The 23,434-nt window shown below is 41.1% G+C and overlaps 2 protein-coding genes across 21 annotated transcripts in view; both read left to right on the top strand.

Annotated features, from left to right (window-relative positions):
* R3HDM1 (R3H domain containing 1) overlaps positions 1-2,180 on the top strand; it is a 50,146-nt gene extending 47,966 nt beyond the window's left edge. For 19 of the 20 annotated variants that reach the window (XM_021548665.3, XM_021548659.3, XM_085584855.1 and 16 more), the window contains one exon: positions 735-2,180. In XM_021548665.3, coding sequence (XP_021404340.3) covers positions 735-1,075 — 341 coding nt within the window. In that variant the 3' untranslated portion in view covers positions 1,076-2,180. The remainder of the gene's footprint in view (positions 1-734) is intronic. The other variant, XM_085584854.1, reaches the window with a different exon arrangement.
* A 6,910-nt stretch (positions 2,181-9,090) lies between these two features.
* UBXN4 (UBX domain protein 4) lies at positions 9,091-23,428 on the top strand. Its single transcript, XM_021548743.3, has 13 exons — positions 9,091-9,204; positions 14,553-14,655; positions 15,472-15,500; positions 16,308-16,426; positions 17,016-17,163; positions 17,608-17,710; positions 19,191-19,245; positions 19,399-19,563; positions 20,342-20,469; positions 21,157-21,259; positions 21,583-21,714; positions 22,037-22,245; positions 22,807-23,428. Exons 1-13 carry the CDS (start codon positions 9,126-9,128, stop codon positions 22,943-22,945), a joined length of 1,512 nt encoding a protein of 503 aa, XP_021404418.3. The 5' UTR covers positions 9,091-9,125; the 3' UTR covers positions 22,946-23,428.
* Positions 23,429-23,434: the final 6 nt, after the last annotated feature.

Genomic DNA, 23,434 nt, shown 5'->3' with positions numbered 1-23,434 from the left:
CCGAAGTTCTATGATATTGTTACATTAAATATTAAATATACCCTGCTTCCTTTTACTGGCCTAACAAGTGAAATCAGACATAAACCACAAATTGGTTTGTGCTCTTTGGTTTGTTGGGGTTTTTTTTAGTTTTTCCCATTCTAGTATATTTAAGCACATGGATGTGGAAGACATACTAGGAGATCTACAGATTAGCTTGTTGGAATTGGTAAAGATGTCATCTTTTATGATGAAAATAAAATAAAATCTGATGGCATCTATCTTAATACCTTTACTGAGAATTTTTGCTACCTGCTGTCAACTATTCACAGAAAGTTCCAGAAAAATCAGCTTTTCTAACAATTTAATGGAAAGGATTTTTTTGAGGTAAGACAGACTAGTTTTTTGCCATGGTGAAGTGTGAAGCATTACCAGACAAGGCCAGTGAGATGCTATAGTGAGTTCTGAATCCTGCTGCAAAATGAGTTATTGATGATTTTATTATTTCCCCTCTTTGTTCTGAGGACCCTCTTTGTATTCCCAGCTTTTATTTGCACACTTGTACAAGTAAGCAAATTGTATTTGTAAGCAGCACTAAATGTTAGATCAAAGGCTTTCGAGTATCAAGGAGGCAAATCCTGTGGATTTGGTATCAGCCAACTGGAAATACAAGTATGAAATAAGTCATTTTCTATTTAGGATGTTGTATCATTAATGCAATAACCGACTTAGATTCATTGTTTTTCTTCTTTCAGTTGTGGGGAAAGTTCTAGAAATTACTGAGCTGCCGGAAGGCATAACTCGCGTGGAAGCAGAGAAACTCTTTGGAGAACTGTTGAAAGTGGGTGCCAAGATCCGGTGGCTGAGGGATTCCCAGTGCCTGCAGGCGCAGCAGCGGCGGCTCTGCGGGGACGGCGGTGGGGGCCCGGAGCCCTCGCGGGCCGGGGACTTGGCGTCCACCTACACGGTTCTGGCCACCTTCCCCAGCATGGCGGCCGCGCAGAGCGCGCTCAAGAGGCAGAGCGGCAAGTTCCGCCTGAGAACCAGCAGGAAGCACTACGACCTCCACGTCCTGGAGAGGGCCAGCTCTCAGTAGCACTCACACCGCTGGACACTCGGCCCGTACAACTTCCATGCCCTCCCTCCTCGATTGGTTTGATGTCACGGGGTTTCTGTTCTCTTCATAGAGACTCCTGGGATGTTTTGTCACATGACGTTTGCCATTGAAGAATAAATAACCCAGTGAATCCAGCAAGATGAAGAAAACAATTTACAGAGTTACTCCCAGACAATAGCAAGGAATAATCTTTGAGACAGGCAGCTTTCTGTAAGGAATGCTGCTGAAATGCCCCCTACTTTTATAGTAGTTTTGTTTTATATTTTTGAAATCTTGTATCAGATCCAAAGTTCTATTGTACAGCAGATGTTCATAAAAATCCATATGCAGATTTGTATTTTATAATCCCTTTTCACAGCCAGCACACAGCAGTCCATTCCAAGGCAGGAACCTGAGGATTGGTGGAGGGGAAAAGAGAACCATTCTCAAGGAATTACATTCATTTTCTAGCAAACTACCCAAGATCTTCAAGTTAACCTGTTCTTTGCCCCTTGTGTGTTTTTTCTTTTTTTCTTTCTTTTTTCCCCTCTTTTTTTTTCCTTTTTTCCCTTTTTCTTTTTCTGCTTTTCTTTAAGAAAAAAATAATATAATTTTTAGTAACTAACTCCTTAGGTCCTTGTCTTTTTCAATATAGTCAAACAATGTCAAAAGAAGTTACAAGTTTGTATCCTTGAAGAATTTACTTCTGATCCAGCAAGTTAAATAATTACTAGAAGGGGATTATGAATAGGTTACAAAGAGAATGTTCACTGAATCACATTTTAATATTTCTTTTTAACAAAAACATGAAGACACTTTATGTATCTTCATACAAGTGACAAAATGTTTGCACTTTAATTGTGTTTCCACCAGTATGGGTCTCTTTCTCTTCCTTTTCACGCTAAGATAATTGTGTTTGGTAAGTGCTGGAAACCTTTTTAATAGTTTAAGTTTTCATCATTTGCAGATGCTCACTGGACATTAAAGATTCATTGCACATAAATGAAACAAAACCTTTTTCAACTTGTGTAATTTGCAAGTCTGTACAATGTGTGCTGATGCAAGCCTTTTTCAGTTCAAAAGAATAAATGTTTACAAACACAAACTTTTTCAGTGCACTTGTTTAAGCTTCTAGAAGACTTCTGAAACCTGGATAAGCTGATATTAACGGCTGGAATCCTTTCAAATGTGAGAAAAGAACTTGAACCCACAAATATTGGAACCTCTTAAAAAACCACCTGCTGTTTCCTCTGGCATTCATGTTATCCAGCCCTTCACTTTTATAGAGAAACATTTATCAGATGCTGTAAGGGGCTGCTCCTGATTTTTCATTTTTAGCTCAGGAACTGATTTGGTGTGTAGACAAGCAACTACTTGGTCACTTCATAACGCTATAATTTTTTGCATTTGTGACTTCTGAAGGAGGAAACTCAAGGTAAACTTTGTGTTTAAAAACATTTTACAGGGGGTAAAGGTGAAGAATTAAGGTGCCTAAATCAGCATTAATTTTCATTGTTTATACAAATTATTCTATCCCTGAACACCCAAACAGTGATGAAGTACTTGGAGGAAAACTTAGAAAACTGACCTGTCTGGGAATAATGTAGCCTAATTAGTGTCTTTTATGGTACTGGATTCTGTGAAATGCTGCAGCAACAGTATTTACTAAAGGTCAGCTTCGATGCTCCCCTAAAACAAAAGGGAGAATGTTCACCTTCCAGTCCCCAGATAAAAGGCAAACCTACTCACTCCAGTCTGCTTTCTCAAAGGATGGTGCTTGGCTTGACTGAGGATGCATTTCTTGCTGCTCCTTGAGCTGGACTGCTGCAGTTTACTGCACCCAAACCCAAAGCTGGTAAAAGCCCCAGTTTATCAATGACCCCCCCTGAACAGCTCAGACAACATGACTACTGCCTGCATTCTGTCACTGCCTCCTGCTGACTGCCATGCTAGTTTAGGATTATGGTTTAATCCTGTACAAGTAGCTAAGAGATTAAAGGGCTGTAGGGACAGGTGTCTCAGCCCAGCAAGGCAGCTGCCTCCCATCATTAACTCATTCCACGAGAAGATTCTTTAGATGTAGAAGGGTAGGCAGTAGCTGAGAGCTTCCATCTATTCCAAATGACCCCAGCACTAAATTTGCATCAAATCAAACCCTTTCCAAAGGATGTTGCATGGCTTGCTGCATTTCATAAACTCTCCTCATAATAAAAGGAGGAGAAAAGGCAATGTGAGGTAAGCATGGAGAATGCAGCCCAAACAACAGAAAGGGAGGGATACACAGTTGGGAACAAGGTACAGAAGCGATTTCATTTTTATCAAAGAAGTTGTAAACTTGAATGCAAGTTGCCCTAGAAGAAAAATTAAAACATGTAAGAAGCCAGTTGTATTCTAATGCAGAAACGGACCCTTTCCAGTTAGGCCTGCCATCTTTTCTGAGTATATTTTACTCTGTGTAGTAAACAGGGACGGTTACGTTATTTTATCTGGATGTGTCGATAAGAGCCACACAGGTACAATTCACAGGACTCTGGCACTGCCAGAGGTTCTGATGTCTACAGTGGGCAGAGTATTAAAGTATTTCCACTTCACAGTTGTGTTTATTCCTGGGTTTGTGCTATTTCATGCTTTCTCTAGTAAACAAACAGGATGCAAACTCATATAACCAAGACAGGTTATACCCTTCTGCCCCTTTTGGTTCCATAAGCCACATAAACCCAGGCACTATCTGCAAAACCCCTGGAATTGCATTTGTTCCACAGATTTCGATCACGGTCTAGAAAGCAAATAAAAGCACTTCGTGCATGTAAATATATGCATGTAAAATACATTCTCATGTTCTCATCAAATCTTTTAATACTCCAGTGCATTTGAGCTGCCTCTTATTTACCATTAAAGCTATTTTTAAAGCAATTAGTGGCAAAAGGAATTAAGTGGGGACTTCCATTGCAGCAATATAATATGTTTTGTTTTACTTGAGAGCATGTATTAACTTTTAGAACTAAGGAAAAGCACTGGAAGAATAAGGAGAAAAGCTGAACAAATGTGGCCATTACCTACTCCACCAAAAGCTAGTATTTCTTGATTTTAATTACTGCACTTATATTGTAAAATTTCTCCCTGAACTGTGAACACTTCATATCATTTCTGCTGTTAGCCAAAGAAATAATTAAAACTTAAGAATAAAATTTTAAGCCCCATACTTTGAGGACTGTCCAAACTGCATGGGCATGATGCTGGAATTGGGTGGATCATTCCAGCATACCCTAGAAAATCCTCACAGCCCACATGTGCCTACCAGGCTGTGCCTGCTGTATTTTGGTAAGACAGGGTTGGTTGGAAACAAGCATCTTGCATCTCCCCTGACATTCCTCCCTGAGCACATGTCACCTGTTCTAATAGGAAATGTTTTTTGTTCACTCACATACACTTAGAAAACTGACATGAAAAGGAGCAGAATGTCTACAAAGACAGAAACTGTGCTTTGGTGTCGCAGGCTGTAGTGCTGGGGTGTCTCCAGCTGTAACCACCCCTAACCCTTTTGCAGGACAGGTGATGTTTGAAGATTGGGTGGTACAGGGCAGCTGTTTGCAGATGGGGTTCTATCAAAGCACCAGAAGAACTGTGCAGCTCAATGAATCCAGTAAAGTACCTGGGTACACAACACGCCTTTCACAGGGAGAACATTTTCCTATTTCCTATCTTCTTGCAAGCCAGTTCCCTCTCCAGGTGGAATGAGTAGTTGTATTCTCATCCTATGACACTCATTTGTGCCTTAAATCTTCACACCTGACTTCTTGTTATGAGTTAACCTTGTACTAGCTTGGATGCCTGAAAGGGAGTCAAAATTACAACTTTCTATAAATACTATTTAGCTCCATTATATATTTTTTCCACATAAAATTGATGCAGGCTTCAAGTATTCATCCCTGAAGCAAAAAATGTTTAGATAAAGCTTTGGAGAAAACTGACCAAAACACTTTTAAGCTACAGGTCATGAAAAATTACTCTAGCTGGATTTTTTTAATATATTTCTAACTATGAAAGAATTATTTCAATCCCTTCCATGTTTCTACAGCTTGGTTTTCATGAAGGTTGATGCACTGCCTCTTCTCAATGTCCTACTCCTATTCACATTTAAAACATTTTTGGTATTTTGGCTATTGATGTCAGTAAGTATAAAATTAAAGTGCACAATGTTAATGTGACTTCATTTTGGACACATCATTTCTTGGGTGTAGGCCAGCACCCTTAAAAGGGCCTGATTTTCAGAACAATCTGAAAATTAAGTCCCTGTAAATTACCGTATTCTAGAATCTAAGACCAAAGTCACCATTCACTCCAAAACCTTCAGTGTAAATTAAGCTGCCTCTTGGATTACTTGAAAATGTGTGCAATTATGTTCTTAACCACAATGTATATGAGCCTCCTCTTACTTCAGCATCTGCCTTGTGTCTTTAGACTTGTAGGGCTGGGGTTTGGCCCTGACTCAGTTCAGCAGCCCTCACTGCAAGGTTATGTTTTATCCCGCTTGCAACTCCTTGATGTTTCACAGTGTCTGTCAAAGTTTGTCGGGTTGAAAGCAGAATTTGCTGAAGACGTGATTAAGCATTAAAATTTGGTCCAGGACACAAACACTTCAGTGTTTGCTGCTATTTTTTCCTTCTCCAGTCTCACTGGTAAAGCTCATGCAGAGTCATTATATGGGATGCTTGCAGCTGAATGGACTGTGCCTGCACTTGGGAAAAGAAACTGGAATGTCAGATGAGCTTGGTGCTGTAAACCAAAGAGCTGTAGAGGACAACTTGTGTGTCGCTGGCAGTTGTATGCTTTTAAAACTGGAATAAGTTATAAAAATAAACTGTGTTGCTGTGGATAATGCTTAACAGTGAGATTTATTCTTAATTCAGCTCCTGTGTCCCAGTTAACTGGGCATGTGAATTACCTGGGGATTGATGATGAGCCACGGTGCTGACAGCAGTGGAATGTTTCAGACCCAGGTGAGCAGAGGTGGAAGGCATGCTCGACACTGGCGGGGGATGGACTGACTGCAACACCAGGGGATCTGTAACACTTGATCTCCCAAAACCAAAGAATATTTACAAGCAGTATTGCACATCATACTTCAATTACAGTGGCCTCAGTTTGAACTTGAGAGGGAGACATTGGCATTCTGCTTTTTCCTCATATCCTAATTTTTGCCCTAGTTGTAGGGTTAATTAGCTTCACCTTTCTTTGGTTTTCCAATGTAATTAGTAAGAAACATCATTAAGTTTGCTCTGATAGTCTCCACACTGATTTATACAATCTGGGAAATACACCAGGCCTTAACTCCAGTTGCTCAAATTCGCTGATTTTTTACTTGGCTTAAATTGATACCTTTGATTTGTTAATTAACTGCTGATTTTGGGTGAAGCAACAGTGCATTTTAAAACAGGAATTCTCTAATAAAGATACTTTCCATTTTAATCCAGATGGATGTGTTCTGGTTTTGGGGAGAAAAAATTATTCTTTTAGAATGCAAATTACTGCCTTGCATTGTTTCCTATGCCAATAACTGAAAACACAAGACATCCCCCTTCAAAGAACTGAATCCCAGGTAATGCTCCAGCTGTCAAACTACTTTTTCTCAATAAAATTTTCCATTTACTAGCTAGTTATCCTGTCTTTTTCTAGGCCTACAAACTGCAGACCACTGTTGTTTCCAGACACACCTGTGCTAAAGGCTCTCAATGAACAGCAAAGGCATATCCAACAAGTCAGTGACCCTACAGCTGGGAGAATGCCACTTCTAAAATTGCAGTTATTTGAGAATGTAATATAAATAATTCCTGAGGATGTAAGAGATTGTACACTGTCACAAAAATTACACTTCCAGTCAACTGTAAGCCCTTCTTTTTCTTCCTTGTTTCAAGTGGTATCAAAAAGTTTGAAAATCGTATTTGCAAAACAATTTTCAAAACATACAGTGTTAAACATTTCACTCACCTTTCTCATGAAATTTGGCTTCCAACTTAGGGTTCCAAATCAGATACAGTAAAATGCACACTACAGTTACTGGAAATGCCAAAAGAATTAGTGCAACATATCCAAATGTATTAGAGAATTCAAGATACACCTTACAACCTAACCTCCTCCTCTACATGCAGTTGTGTAACAGAGATGTCTCTTTGTTAATCTCCAAAAACAAATTTAGTTTGATACTATCCAACTTGGGCATTGCCCTTAAATCTGTTTTGTAGCTTTAGGAAAATACAAAAGTATCTGATTTCTTAAAAATCCATCTCAGAAACATGTTCTGATGGTATTTTTTTAAGAAAGGTATTTCTTTAAGAAACTTGAAGAGGCATGACACACAAGCAAAGCTTACCCAGTGAGGATTACTGTGACACAATTTCCACACGCATCTTGGGAGAGGTAAAGCAGATTTTGTGCACTGTTGTCAACACTGATTTGCTTCCTTTTCACTGTAAGTGTATAGGATTTTTTTTTTTAATTACCCAGTTACACAAGGTACAACAGGAAAATATTTCCAGACTGAGAGACTGTTTTTTGGCCTTTCAATATTTGAGTACCTGCCTCAGCAAGTTACCAGTACACACAGTCACAGTCCTAATGGTGTTTTAGAAAAGCTCAGGTGAAGTGTTCTGTCCAAAATGTTATCATCAGAGCACTTGACATCAACTGTCCTGTCCTCGTTGCTGTGAAATGTCTACTAAGGAGTCCTGCATTTCTGGCTGCGCTGTGCCAGTCCCTCACAAAGCCTGAGAGCACGGAGGATGTCCTGGCTTAACCTCCTGCTTCTCGTAGAGGAACTCTGCACACCATACTCTATTTCTGTTCTATTTAACAGAAGAACAAAACATAAGAACAAACATATGTTCCTCCATCGCTTTTCCCCCCAGTCACGCCCTTGTCTCCCCCAGGGTGGGCTGCGGCCGTCGGTCCTCCAGCCCCGGCTGCAGGAGGTTCCCCCTTTTCTGGCAGCTGCCTCACAGAATCATGGAATGTCAGGGTTGGAAGGGAGTTCTGGACATCACTTTGTCCAAACCCCTGCCTCGGCAGGGCCACCTGGAGCAGCAACACAGGAACGCGTCCAGGTGGGTTTGGAACATTTTCAGGGTGGGTGACCCCACACCCTCCCTGTCCCACCCCCAGTGGAAAGCTCTTCCTCTTGCTGAGGTGAAGTTCCTTGTACTTTAGTCTATGCCCACTGCTCCTCATCCTGTCACAGGGCACAACTGAAAAGATTCTGGCACCGTCCTCTTGGTACCTGACTTTGAGATGCTTATATTCTATCTGAGGCATTTATTCTGCATTACAGAAGTACACTGGTTTAGAAAAGACCTCTGAGATCATAGAGTTCAAACTGACCAAACACCACGTCAACCAGACCATGGCACTCAGTGCCACGTCCAGTTTTTCTTCAAAGACCGAGAGGAACCGTGACTGCACCACCTCCCTGGGCAGCCTGTTCCAATGTCGAGGCATCCTCTCTGAGAAGAGATTTTCCCTGATGTGTAACCTAAAGCTGCCCTGGAGCACCTTAAGGCTATGCCCTATCGTTGTGTCGCTGGCTCCGAGGGAAGAGCCTGACTCACACCAGGCTCCACCCTCCTCTAGTAGAAGCGTTAAGGTCCCCCGAGCCTCCTTTTCGCCAGGCTGAGATGCGCCCTCAGCCGCTCCTCACAGGACGTGCATAAACGAGATCCCCGCTCGGCCTTCCCCTCCCTAGGCTAAACAGGGCAGCTCCTCTCGCCTGTCCTGCCGCCCCGAGCCCGTTTCGCAGGGGATAGCACCAGAGGCGACCCCCGCCCGCCGAAAGCCGCGGCCCCTTTGCCCCAGCGCCAAGATGGCGCCGGGCTGAGGGGGGCGGGACCGGGCACCGCCCCCCGCGCGCCGCCGGGGCGGGGCGCGTGCCGCGCGCCGTGGCCAATCGCGGGGCGGCGGCGGCGGGCCGCGCGCGCAGGCGCGCGGGGGGCGGTTGGCGCGGCGGCGGCGCAGGCGCGGTGCGCGGTCGCGGAGGGCGGCGGGTGCCGGCGGTGGCGCGATGTGGTTCGGCGGCTCCGTGCCCGCCGCCATCGCCGCCGCCAAGGAGCGCAGCTCCGTCTTCGTCGTGTTCGTGGCAGGTACGGTACGTCCCGGGGCCGCCCGCTGCGCCCCGGGCAGGGCCCAGCAGCGCCCTGCCGGCGGTGTCCCGCCCGCCGAGCGGGATTTGTGCTGTGTCAGCTCCAGCCCGCGGTGTCGGTGTCCGGCCGCCGCCCGGCCGATGTGCCGCCTTCCCTCCCTCCGTTCCGCTCCTGTGCGCTGCGTTCTCGCCGGTGCAGCTCTCCGGGCTGCCTGGTGTGTTCTGTTTTTCCTCGTACCGACAGTGCGCGTTTCATAACGCTGTGTTTGGAACCTGTAGGAATTCACATCGTCTCGTGTACGCTGCCTTTCTCCATGAAAAAAGATTTCTCTATGAAAGAGGGAGACAGTGCTGAGCTGCGGCAGGGGAGGTTTAGGTCGGATCCTGGGAGGATTTGTTCCCAGAGCGTTGGAACGGGCTGTCCGGGAGGCGGTGAGTCCCTGGCAGTGTTTAGGGAAGGACTGGCATGGCACTCGGTGCCATGGTCTGCTTGACAAGGTGGTGTTTGGCCAGAGGTTGGACTCGATGGTCTCAGAGGGCTTTTCCAACACGATTGAAACTGTGGTATTCTGTGATCAGACAAGCTCGTTAACTTATTTTTGAGCTTTTGCATATCTCTGTGTGGTTTTTCTTAAGATTTTACTGTTGCCTTGCGTGCTTGTGTCTTGTAGTTTTTCAGGTGCCTCATGAAACAACAGCGTTGAATGTGTGAATTAGTGTTGTTCCCATAAGAACTGTTGAACTGTGGGACTCACGTGGCTTCAAAAAGTTCACTCCCAAAGGGGGTGTGAACAGAAAAGTGCAGTTAAATTCCTTTGCTGACAGAACTCTCCATGTACCTGGAGAACAACATTTTCTGTACTGATAAAAATCAGGGTCTTGTCAGACCACAGACTGGGCTGTGTTGTTGTTGGAGTAAGGGACAGGGTGGAGGAGTTCATGAAGAACCTCAGCCCTTGGGAAAGAGTCACATTGCACAATTTGGGAGGGACCCCAGGCTGGAAGAGTATGAGTAGTCCAACCCCTGAGGAGGAAGAAGCAGCAGAGACAAGGTGTGAGGAATTGACTGCAGGAAGGGTGGGAAGGAGATATGTTTTTATTTCCCATGATCCTGCTCTGATTTTTGATTAGTAATAAGTTAAATGAATTTTTCCCCAAGTCAAATCTATTTTGCCTGCAAAGATCACAGGTGAGTGATCTCCCTATGTCCTTATCTCTTCCCATGAATCTTCCATTACATTCTCTCCCCTGCCCAGCTGAGGACGGCAGTGACAGAGAGACTTTGGTGGGCCTCTGAGTCGTTTCAACTTGATACATGTATCAGGGAGAAATGCATGTTGTAACTTATGTCCAGCACTTTTTATGAAACAAAAGTTCTGCACAAAATGGAGCCCATTAGATTCTGATGTTGACTAGGTGAGTGTAGGAATATATAGATATACAGGGGAGATAAATTTATGGTTGCAGGGATGTAACCTAGTTTTGTCATTGTGTCTGCTGTGAGGATTTGTTTTGTTTTATGAGCCCTGGAAAAGGTGGAGCATGACTTCAGCCGGGCAGATCTCTGAAAGGGAAGAGTTGGAGAGTTCTGCTGCCATCTGGTCCACCCTGGGCACCGTGGGATCAGGGCAGCTGACCCGTCACAGAGCTGATCATGAAACTGTTCTGTTACCTGGGCTGGGAAAGGGAGCTGGGGAGCCCAAGAACTTTCTCACTGTGTGTGGAAGCAGCTGTTTTTGAAGGATGTGGAGTGCTAGAAGAATAGTCTGGTTTTGTGTTAGCAGAGATTGGGTTTGTTGTTTGGGTAGAAACACGTTTCAGACTGCACAGTGATGGTAACTTTGAGCCTTTACACTGCACACTTCCCACTGGAGACGGGCATTTGAAAGCACCTGGAGAACAGCCTTTCAGCAGTGTTTGGTTCTGTACACTTCATCCATTAATATCTATGGGAAAAAATAATGAGAGAAATTGAGAATGTAAGTTAGCTATTGTATTGGGGTGGCCATTGTGGAGGATAGCTATTAGGTACAGTTGACAAAAATTAGGAAATTCTAATTGAACAGATATGTCCATCTGTTTGTGGTTTCTGCCACCATCTGCCTGTCCCTCTCTCCCTTTCCTCTGCACTTCACTTACGTTTCCTCTAGAAAATGAAGAAGTGGATTATTCTTTCTGCTGCCAGAATATTTTCTAGTCAAGCAAGGAATAATGTGGTTATTTATCTTAAAAATTAGGTGGCATTTGTGATTGTAAGTGTACATTGTTCGAGCAGTTTTCTCCTAAAGTGTTTTTGCTTGCAGCCATAATCCCAGCATTTTTGAGCTCAGTGTTTAAAGCCCTCATGGCACATTCTGGTGACAGAGTGGTGTAAAGGTATTAAAGATCCCATTGAACTCATGGAAGGTTGCAATAAAAGGGATTGCTCCATTTTCCCCAGAGAGCTTGAGGTGAAGCAGGTCTGCCTAAGGAAACTGGTTTGAAATATTAAGATGAGATATTAGAGGCCTCTGGACACACCAGGTAAGGGGGTTGTGTTTGGGGAACACACGAGTTACTTTGTGGCATCAAATAATTGCCAGCAGCAGTTTCCCTGTGCTGCTGCACAGGGAGAGGAGTCCTGACAGTGAAACAGGTCTGCAACACAGGAGCCCCAGGGAATGGTGTGGAGTTGTGTCAAGGGAGGTGAGGGCTGGGTATCAGGAAAGGCTGCTGTCCCCAGAGGGTGTTGGGCAGTGAAACAGCCTCCTCAGGGAAGATGTCAGGGAGAATTTGGAAAACGCTCTCTCAAAAAGTACATGGGAGGATTCTTGGGGTGTCCTGTGCAGGGCCAGGAGTTGGACTTGATCATCTCTGTGGGTCCCTCCCAACCCAGGATATGTTATGATTCTTTGAACATATCTTGTTGGTAGCTGTTCTGCAGATGATTTTGTAGCCTACAGAGTTAATTGATCCTTTGAGTCACTAATATAAAGTTAATAGTTCATTTGATACAAAACCTCTTCTGTTTTGATGGCAGTGTTGCAGATTATTTTATATCTTTCAAAAAGTTAAGACATATTCTGATCAGGAAAATACCAGGCCACTCACAAAAAGTGCTTCTGAGTGAAAAAATGAAAGGCTATGTGTGTGACAATAAAAGGCTTTAAATTAAAATGTTTGTTTCTTTTTAATCATGTTAGTAGAAACCCTCCTCCTTTTGTTCATAACTTTATTATTTTAATAATTTTCGTACAAAATGGTGATGTGCAAACATGAGCTGTTTGTTAATCATTTGTAGCCAAGATATATCAAGGCACTTTGCAAGTTAAATAAGTGAAATGACACAGAGGAGGAGGAGGTGAATGGTTTAATGTGCTGCCTTCCTGGCATTTCCAGAATGGCAATCCTCTCTTAGTGAGTAGCTGTGAAATACTGGACATGGAAAAGTAAGTTGGGCTTATCTCTTCTTCTGAAAGGGAAACACTTCCTTGAGGACTGCATGCTGAGGGGAATTAAAGTCTTCTGACAACCTGTGATAGTTTTGAGTAAGTTCCTCATACAGGAAGTAAATTATTGCAGAAAAAGTCTTGTCCAGTATGTGAATGACTTGAGAAATTATCTGTGTTTTCTCTATGTAGATTTTCCTGATCAGATTTAAGAGATGAGTGAGTGGTTAACAGATTATTCCACTAAGTGCAATAGAGTGATGTTTTTGCTTGAGAAACAAGAAATCTGAGAGTTTTGGGATCTAGAATTATGAGGCTGTTATGCTGGCTCTATATTTAGCAGAATTATGAATTATGTCAAGTTCTGTTGCACTTGACCTCTTGACTTCTGATGTTTTTCCTGTGACCTGGCAGTTTTGATTTCAGAATATTACTATTACAAACTGTAATAAATGAACCCTAACCCCTAAATGAGAAAGGGTTATCAAAACAAAAAGATGTATGAGAATAAGCGATTGTTCAGTGGGTAGTCACAATATTAATCAGTGCATCATGGCACAGAGCTTTATAAAATGTGAGCTATCAGCATTTTCATTCAGTCATCTCTCAGATTGTAGTGTGAGCAGCCTCTGCTCTGTTTGTGTCTTTCAGCATTCTTTTTCGTCCAGCAGTTGGCTGTGTGGAAAAGTTAGCATTAGGCAAGTATTTGGATATTTTTAGTAGCCTAATCAGATGAGCAGATGTCCTTTTGAAACAGTGTGTGGTGAAGCAGCTGCCTGCCTGTGAGCATTTGGAAACAGGAGAGGAGACCGAGCTGCTCTGGGCACAACAGCTGCATTGACCACACTTGGAAGCACTGCACTTAACAAGAGGAAAGGTTCCCACGTAAAATAGCCTAAATATTTGCTTGCTTATGCAGAAGAATAATAATAGAGGTAGATACTTTCTTACTTGCTCCAGTAATTCCAGGGAAAAATTGAGACACGTGGTTGAAACCACTTTTCCAAAATTGTATTTTTGATATGTGCCTCTGTGAGAGGCCTTGTGACCAGATAGCAGCACTTCACTGGGAGATTCCACATGTAACTCCTGATCTTTAACAAGTCAAAAATATTGCTTGGAATGGCAGCTGGGATGAAACAAACAAGTGGTTTGTTGTTGTCACTGAATAATGGACTACTATACTTCTATACTTGTGACTCAGATTCTTCATCAAGACTGCAATCCATTCCAAGTTGCTAGGAAGTAATACAGATTGAAGATAAAGAAATGGTTGCAGGCCAGTGTACTTGTTGAAAAATAGTTAATATTCATCAGAATCTATAACCCACACCCTCACTAAACTGGTGTTTTAGGATGTAAATGTATGATTGATACATTTCATCTGATTAAAATAACACCTGTGAATCTTTGGCCCTTGAACACCTTTTCAGTTTCTCTTATCCAAGTAGCTCTTCTGCATTTGTTATTCTTGTTCTGTGTTCCTCACATCTTTTCCTCCCCTCCTACTGTTGCTGTTCATGTCAGGAAGTGGAATACAAAACTAAGTTATAAATAATCTGCAAATAAATGTTTCTTGGTTTGGGGATTTTTTTTTTTACACTGTCAAACTGTGAAACCTTACCTGCTGAATTATGTATTTACAGGGAGTGGAGAACATAGGTGTACCTACTAGCAGCTGATGTACTAATATGTAATTAAATTTATAATGAGGAGCAAGCAGAACATAGTTTTGACATATCAAAGGGGAGCAGCTGGAGTGAATTGCCTCCAGATCATAAAAAAAAATTATAAACTGACTTGAAAATAATTCACAGAGTATTTTACAAAGGTGATTCCAAGGGATTGAAGCAAGGCTAGAATCAGGGCAGAAACAGCAATTTGTGGTGGGTTTAACTCATGTGTGTGCTGTGTGCTGCAGGTGAAGATGAACAATCTACTGAGATGGCTGCAAGGTGGGAAGACGAGAAGGTGACTGAAGCTGCATCAGATGGTTTTGTTGCTATTAAAATTGACACCAAAAGGTTTGGTCCTATTCTAATTCTGTCTCTTATACAGTCTTTCACTGACGATGATGAAAGTAAGAGGCTTTTGAAGTCCTCACCCTGATTTGGAGGGTTCCAGAGCAGAAGCGAATTCAGTACTCCTGGAGTCCCTAAAGCCTGAGAAAATGTCAAAATTTATTGTGTTCTGCACATACTCATTGGGTATTTCAGACTGTATTCCAGTACTAGTAATAGAATGCTTGAGGTTGCTTTTTTCTCAACTGGAATAGACACAAAAATGCTATTAAAAATGATGTAATGAAAGATGCAAGTGCTAGAGGCAGTTCTTGGTTTGCGAAGTTACATAATGAATTAAAAACCTTTCATGAATTTAGAATCTGTAAAGCCCCAGAGAAAATGTTTGCCTCCATTGTAACAGATAGAATGAGAAACATTTAAGCTCCTGGGTAAATTACTCAGCTATTTTTGTTAAGTTTGTGTTCCACTCCATGTATACAAAGTGCACTGACATTTCCCCAAATGGTATTATTTTGAAATGCTCTATAGACATTTTATTAGATTTACTACATTATTTGTGCTCAATAGACTAGATTTCTTTTTCCTGACTTGCCTTAGCACTGCTTTCCTAATTTTTATGTAGTCAACTGTGATAACCAAGGATTGTCACCATGTCAACACTTTTGCAGAATGTTAATGATAAGATGCAATGCAAATTTGCTTTTAGTGTTCTCTCAAGTATTTAAATAGTTTTGTAGGACAGTTATTTTTATGATGAAAGACTGAAGTTGCTGCAAAATGATTGCTACTCATAAATGAATCTTTTCTTTTAAACAGTGAAGCATGCCTGCAGTTTTCTCAAATTTGTATCCTTTGAGATCTGTTTAGATGCTACATTATGATTACAGATAATTGCTTTTTACAAGTTAATACCCTTCTTAAGACAAATACTTACAAGCAATGCTATTGAAAATACTTATTTTGCTGCAAAACTTTGCAATAAACTGTAGTTAATAGTTACCATCTGTGTATGCAACTAGCTGTCAGTTATTAGAGAAAGTGAGCAAATTGTTTTTTTTATGTTAATCCTGTGTAATTCTGTAAATATAAAATCATCTAAAGCTTTATGTAGTCTAAATAACCTGTTGGTCCTACTAATCAACATTAGAAAACAAACAAAAAATGCTTTAAATTATGAGCTGGGACTCAGAGGTGCAGAGGAGGAGGAACAAGCAGTGGCTTGTGGGTTCTGTCACATACACAGGTGTGAAGTCAGGTAAACCCCTGCCTGCCTCAAGGAGGTCACTGCTTATGGTTCATTAATTCTATACCTTAACCTGGATTTCCTTCATGCTCTGGAGATTTCATTACTGTATACTTTAGATGTTGTCTGACACTAAAACAAAATATTCTCAAGTCAATGCATAATCAGTTCCCTGAAAAGTTGGGAGAAAAATACTTTAGCCTAAACCAGTAAAAAGAAAAGAAGAAAAGCTTACCAGTTGCATGAAATGTTTGCCAGCATCTTTCTTCCTCCCTTGACCCTGGCTGCTGGTGAGCAGTTGGAGATGAGAGCATTAGGCTAGAAGCTCCTGTAGGAAGGTCTGCTTTGCCCTGGAAAGTTACTCTGTGTCACCTCCTGTCATCCACCACCCTTAACTGTCGCTGTGCAGATCCTGTAGTGTGCGTCCCATCCAGTTTTTTTATAGGAGACAATGGAATCCCTTTGGAGGTTATTGCTGGCAGCGTTTCTGTGGAAGAGCTTGTTACCAGGATCCATAAAGTCAAACAGGTAATGCTGACAGGCTGGATCTTCCAGATGGAGCTGGTCATGCTCAGGACAGTGATGGCTCTGGCCCTTAGCTTGTGCCTTTGGGATGTTACTGGTGGAAGTAGAACCAGTGAGTTACTGGTTCTGTCCTTCAGCAATAAAATCTGCAACCTTGAGTTCAGTACACATGTTGGAAGCACTGTGCACGTGTGCTGCATTATTTTTTGTTTGGTTTAGATCACCTGTGTAAACCCACAGTACTGAAGTAATGTGTCAAGAACTTTGAACTGGAATGACAAAATGTGACAACTCACCTTTTAAGGGGATTACTCTTCAGCTTATAACGTGGTTGTTTAATATTGTTCTGTAATGTGTATTTATAAAGTTATACACAAGTGTAGATTGCTTTGTCACTGTGACTTCAAGTGCAAGACTAAAATTAGAAAAAAATATGAAATACAGGATTGTTCCATACTCAACAATACGTGGTAGTTCTAGTTTTGTATTTTCAATAGGGCTGATTCTTCAATAATAATTCAGTCTTGACCTTTTAACCTGTGAAAAATATTTGAACTTTCATAGGCTCTATTCTCTTTTCCCAATTTCTTAGATGCACACAGGGAAAGGGCGGCCTTTGGAAAACGGCAGTCAGGCCTGTGCTCCCTGCCCCTCCTCTCAGTCTGATGGTGCTCCAGAAAGTGCAGAATCTGGAGCAGGGGTTTGTGACTCTGAGACAACAGCCTTGTCTGCTGGTAATGGTTAGTGTCCTTGCCACCTCAAATTCCACCTCATTTGCTTTGGAAATGGTTTTTCTTAAGTTCTTACATGATGGTATATAAAAGGCCATATACTGAGCAGACTCACTTGAGGGAAAACTTGGGATATCCCAGAATGCCTTGTGCTAGTCTAGAGGGAAGGATAACTTGTCATGCTGCTTAGTTTTAATAAGGGAGGAATCTATGGTTTATAACTCAATAAAATTGTGTATGCTTTCCTGAAAAAGGATTCAATTAAAGCATTTTTTTGGCTTTGTAACTTGAAAACAAATTGTTGAGGGGGGAGTCTAAATAGCAGAACCGTATCTCCTTGAGATATCCCAATTGCTGCAAATTGTGGGTAGCAATGAGCTTAATAATTGTTATGATGAGAAACGCACCTTTTCTTTTTTTTTTATGCATTGCTTTCCTGTAAATCCCTTGAAGATGAAGCAAATTCAGGTCAAGCAAGCCAGGAAGCAACTAATTCTGCAGATGAGCAAGCAAATGATGCTCAGCCTGTGAACGATCTTACACTCAAAGTAGAAAGGCAAGTATATTTTTGCAGACTTCTTAATGTGTTGTATTTGTTTCTCATGAGGCAGTTTTGTTGGATTTTGGGTTCGTTTGGGGTTTTTTAACAAACAGATTTAATTACAGGATTTTGGTCCTTCATCTGTTGTCATCTGGCAAATATTTATGTGGTCTTACTTTCTATTACATGTCTCTGACAATACTAGGGCTGATACCAAACCAGGTTTTTAATTAATATAATTCCTCGTGTACTTTGAAAGAAAGAGGTAATCTGGAAACTGTAAGTGTTCACCTTTGACAGTAGAGGTGATATGTTTGCTGCAGATTCTTGAATTAATTGAAACATTGAACTCAAAGGACTGGAAACTGGTGTAATAAAATGCCAATTTGAGTCTTGTATAGAGTTGTCATCTTATTTCTTCTTGTTGATGACTGTTTGTAGTTTAGGGATATTGAAAAAGTCAGTGGAATCCTATTCTGAGACTCGTGTTTTCATCAGGGAACAGTAATGTCTTGAGTTCAGTTTTTTGAAGTATAGTGATCAGAAACACCTGGCTTAAAACATTATTAATTCATTATTCATTGTTTTTAAATACAGGATATTGTTTATAAACTTGTTTTTAGTAAGATTGATACTTCAAATAGCCTGTCTAAAACCATAACACATATTTAGATAATAGTAATATTTATAATGCTAAAATATACATTAATCTTTTTTCATGCTTATTTTAGTTTTCTTCCAAAGTTATTGGACAAGAGGTATATTTTTTACTTACCACTGATAAGACAATGCCGTTAGCGTTTTAATACTTATCAATATTGCTTTATAATTAATGCATCATTTATCTACAGCATTTTTTGCAAGAGGGACAAATAGGCCAAGCTCTGTGGTAATTACCACTTTCTTTTGAACAGTTACCCTACATTTTTCTGATTACGTGACTTTTCATATTGGGTCATGCCTGCCCTTTCCCCAGACTTCAAATATGTTGGGATTTTATTATCAATCTGTATTGAGAAATTCGCTTTGTTCTTTTAAGTCAGTCTTTATTCTGAGGCATTTTTCTGGATAGCTGAGACAGATGCATATGCATCTATGTCAGGGCTATATATTACTTGTGATCCATTTTAGGAGGTGATGTGCAGAAGAAACCAGATGGCTTAAAAAGAGATTGAGATTTAGTGCTTCTGTTACCACAGATCATAAATAGTATTTGCTTATTGTATATCTTCATAAGTTGGTTCAACAGTAAGAAAATATAGGATTCTTCATTTAATGAGTGGAAAAAGGACAAAAGGAATATGTTAGAACAACTCTAAAGTGAGAAGGGAGGTGGTGAAATCACCACTGCCCTTTGCCTGGATGGTGCACCAGCATAGGAATGAATCACTGCTGCTACAGCTCATTTTCATGTGTTCTTCTGGCTTTGCAAATGCTTCATTAACATTTGAACATACTGCAATGATAAGACTTTTCACTCTGTTCTTAAATTTAGGTTAACAAAAAAGCTTGAAGAGAGACGAGAAGAGAAAAGGAAAGAAGAAGAACAGGTAACACAAAAATGTAAAAACCCTTGGAGTTGCAGGTTTGTTTTTTAACCCTTATTTGAATAAATGTTTAATTCCTTCTTACATAAACATACTGCAGTCTTTTCTCTTGCCCAAGGCAATTTTGTGGTCCAATTTTTATATCTCTCTATTCAGAAAGAAATTAAGAAAGAAATTGAAAGAAGGAAAACTGGTAAAGAAATGTTGGAATACAAAAGACGACAGGAAGAAGAATTGACCAAACGTATGTTGGAAGAAAGGAGCAGAGAAAAGGCAGAAGAGAGAGCTGCTAGAGAGCGCATAAGGCAACAGATTGCAATGGTAAATTTTGCATTTTGGAAGAGAGTTTGCTGCTTGTCTCTCAGTGTACTAAAATGATACATTTTCTCATTTGCTGAGGCTTTGAAAGCTTGTTCGTTTTTCCATTTGGAGTCCTGTAGCCTTGTATAGTAATGATTTTTGTGTTTGGGGTTTATGTAGCATTTCCTGTGTATAAAAGGAAACTTCGGCTTTCATCTTCACAATTCTTTTCTATCTGAACAAACATTTCTGTCATATTGTTTGAGCCTAGTGGAGAATTATCCCATAAATGTAAAATTAATTGCAATTTAGGTATGGTACTAAAATACAAGCACAGGGCGTATTTAACTGTAGAACATACACAAGAACACTGCTCTCAAAATGGTGAGGATTATTTTCCAAGTTAGCATATATGTGTGTGTGCATATATGGATGTAAACAGTTGATAACAACTGAAATTCTTCCTCATTATTAGGTTTTGGTATAGAACACTCAGAATTGCAGTCGTGTAACTTGTAAGGTTTTTGCTTTTATCTTCCCTGGAGTGTTGAGCTTGCATGGGAAGATCATCTATTAACAACTGGTTGTGGGAAGTGACTCAGTGAGAAGTGTCATCTTGGCTAATGACATTGTGCAGTTTGGCACTAAATAATTTTTTTCAGTTCCACTATCTTTTCTCCATATGGTTTGTTTGTATCTGTGCAGTTGGTTCATGAGTATAGATCATAGCTGTCTGTTTTATTGAACCCTAAGCAGAAGTTATGTTAACAATTAAGCTTTCCCTTTGATCCTTCCATAGGATCGTGCCGAGAGGGCAGCTCGCTTTGCAAAATCGAAGGAAGAAGCAGAAGCTGCAAAAGCTGCAGCTCTTCAGGCTAAGCAGGCTGAAATAGAGGCCAGAAAAGAGGCAGCTCAAAGAGAGCGAAGGTGAGTTGCAGGAGAGACACAAGTGTGTATTTTGGGGGAGAGAGGTAAAGAAACTTTTTTAAGAGTTAATACATCTCATCTCTTGACCACATCTCATGTTGAGTTGTTTAAATAGTGACATTAAAGGTAGCTGTTTACATGAACATGATGCTCTTTGAGAGCTTTCATCCTTTTGACATTCATGATCATGAAACACTAACCACCTTTACTGGTGTGTTATTTGAGTTAGATAAGAGCGTTTTTGTGTCTGAGCTTTGATTTAAATACCAGTATAATGGAGTTTGGTAGGGTACTAGATAAGGTGAGAATGCCAAAGATTATGCTTGGACAGAATGACTGGAAAATGTCAGCACTGCTGGGGAGCAGATCCAGGGGCTGTGTGTGGATGGCTTGGATTCAGCAAGGCTGGGTTGGGGTCATCAGCTGCCCAGGCCAGAGCTGTCTCCTGCTTTGCCCAGCACTGCTGGTTTAAGAATTATCTGAACCTATGGGGACCTTATATGGATTATGGAAGAGATGCATTGTGAGAGATCAGCAGGTGATTTTCCACTATGAATTCAATCTTACACCGCCCTGGGCAGGATGACTGTCCCTCTCTGCCACATTTCAGTACTACCAAGCTAAAGGCCCAGGAGCTTTTGTCTGTAAGTGTTCATGTCCTGACTGACCCCAATGCCTCTCCCACAGTGCAATAGCCAGGATTCAGTTCCGCCTCCCCGATGGATCTTCTTTCACAAACCAGTTCCCATCTGAAGCACGGCTAGAAGAAGCCAGGCAGTTTGCTGCACAGGTAGTGTGGGCATTTTATTTCTCAGCTATGTGCTGATTACGATCCGGTGAGCATCAAGTAGTTATTGATGATGGTGGTGTTGTCATCAACTCCTTTCCTTATTGGGTATTTGAAAGGAGTTTTGGTAGCAGCCTTCTCTAGTGCCACCAACTTGCTGCAGTGTGTCATTAGTAAGATATAGAGAAAAATGAACGATATTTTATATCCTACTCTGAGGACAATTGATAGTTTGCTACAAAACTCTTGTTAATGTATACTCAGCCGGCAAATATGCAGGTGTTTGAGCAGTTATTAATAAAATGTTTTCTTTATGTGCTTCACAGACGGTTGGTAACACTTACGGCAATTTTTCACTGGCGACAATGTTTCCCAGGAGGGAGTTTACCAAAGAAGATTATGGAAAGAAGTTACTTGAACTCGAGTTAGCACCCAGTGCTTCAGTAGTGTTGCTGCCGGTAGGTGTTGGGTTTTGGTGTGTTTGATTTTTCAAACAGCAGTACAGCAGCTGGGTATTTGCTTTAAGACAGCCATTATAGTATTTGGTTTGAATTTGGCGATTTTCTTTGTCTAAACAGATTGCAAAATTACTCTAGTTAGTCAGGACTGATTTGGAGAAGTTTCTCTGAAGCAGATAAATGGTGACATAGATACTCGTCTAAGGTCTAACCAAGGTTGTTCCTTTCTGTCTGCCGAGCTGCTTACAAAGTATGTGTGAAATACTCTGTCTACAAGAGCACACTTTAATTCCTGACAGCTTTGCTTGTTTGTTCATGACAGGCGGGAAGACCTGCGACTTCTGTTGTTCAGGCTTCAGGCAGTGATCTGTGGAAGTTCTTGGGCACAATCCTTTACCCCCTCTTAGCGGTTTGGAGATTCATTAGCAACTTCCTGTTTACGAGCCCGCCCCCCTCTCAGCCCTCTGTGAGATCAGCTCATCAGCAAGACCACTCAGCTCCCTCAGCCTCGGGCAGCATCGAGCAAAGCAGGTAAGGCAAAGTGTTTAAGGCAGCTGTTTCCCAAGCTTCTTGCTGCAATTGCTTTAATCTTGTAGTGGGGAAAGGAATGTCCAATTACACAATAGGAAAAGTCTTGCAGTCATTTATGAATAGGGAATTCAGCTGTAACTACAAAGGTGAGCTTCACTTCAGCTGATACTGTTTGGAAGATAAAAATGTTAAAAATGAGATAATCAGATTGTTATGGAATGGTTGTCCAAGAAACAGAAGCAGCTTGAAGTCTGGTTTTGACAGGTTTTGTATTGCTTAGAGAATGAGATCTCCCATGTACCAGGAGAGCTGCTCAGCTGTTTCTGGTGAAGAAGCCACATATTGCTTCAATGACAGGGAAAATGAGAGTCTGCCACTCTGTCTGACCGCTAAGTGACAAATTTTCACCTGGGTATTGCTTCCCAAGGAAACAAAAGGCTGAAGAAAACTATTATTGAGGATAAGAGAAGGATGGATGATTTGTGTTTATTGCATCTGCTGCTTCTCTTGTGTAATTATTACTGAGCAAACTGTCAAACCTCACTGTTATTTGTGCCCTAGGCAAGCAGTCAGGAAACGAGTAGTGGAAAAGCGGGGGGAAGACTTCAAAAAAGAAGGCAAAATATATAGACTGAGGACTCAAGATGATGGAGAAGATGAGAACAATACTTGGAATGGAAATTCTACACAACAAATGTAGTTTTGAGTAACTGCAGTTACTATTTGGCTGTTTTTTTTTCTTTTTTTTTTTTTTTTCCTTATTTCATCTAAATCAACTAAAGCTTCTGGACAAGTGGGGCTTATTTTACACTGACTAAATTACTTAATTCTTATTCCTGGTGGATTATGGAATAAAGTCACCTATGTCAGAAAAATCAAGTTGGGGTAGGTGAAACCTAGTAAAAAGACTGAAAATCTCCATCAGCTTTCATAAATATTGCCCTATGCCATAGAAAGGCACTTTTTAATCTATACATGTTCTGCTACATAAATTTAAGGGCCAGATATATTCATATAAAGGTCATGGTAGACAATAACTGATTAAAATGAGGGTTTCAGAAGCACTATAAGTAGCAAATCAGATAACTAATTTATGTTTAACTTTTTTCTTGCTTCTGCAACTGCAAGCAAAACCTTGTAGTTTTTAATTCCCTAAGCACTCAATAAACTATTTTCCAGAAAACATGAC

This window comes from Lonchura striata, chromosome 7 (genome assembly GCF_050655825.1).
Source record: "Lonchura striata isolate lonStrDom1 chromosome 7, ASM5065582v1, whole genome shotgun sequence".
Taxonomy (NCBI): Eukaryota; Metazoa; Chordata; class Aves; order Passeriformes; family Estrildidae; genus Lonchura; species Lonchura striata.
Note: the sequence above shows the minus strand (reverse complement) of the source record. Positions and strands in the feature narration are given on the sequence as shown.

Bases quoted from the DNA above. Each gene is read 5' to 3' on its own strand.
- UBXN4 (XM_021548743.3), top strand. From the start codon at position 9,126: ATGTGGTTCGGCGGCTCCGTGCCCGCCGCCATCGCCGCCGCCAAGGAG. The intron at 17,164-17,607 runs GTTAGTGTCCTT...AATCCCTTGAAG, and splicing joins AGCCTTGTCTGCTGGTAATG to ATGAAGCAAATTCAGGTCAA. The intron at 20,470-21,156 runs GTGAGTTGCAGG...CCTCTCCCACAG, and splicing joins GCAGCTCAAAGAGAGCGAAG to TGCAATAGCCAGGATTCAGT.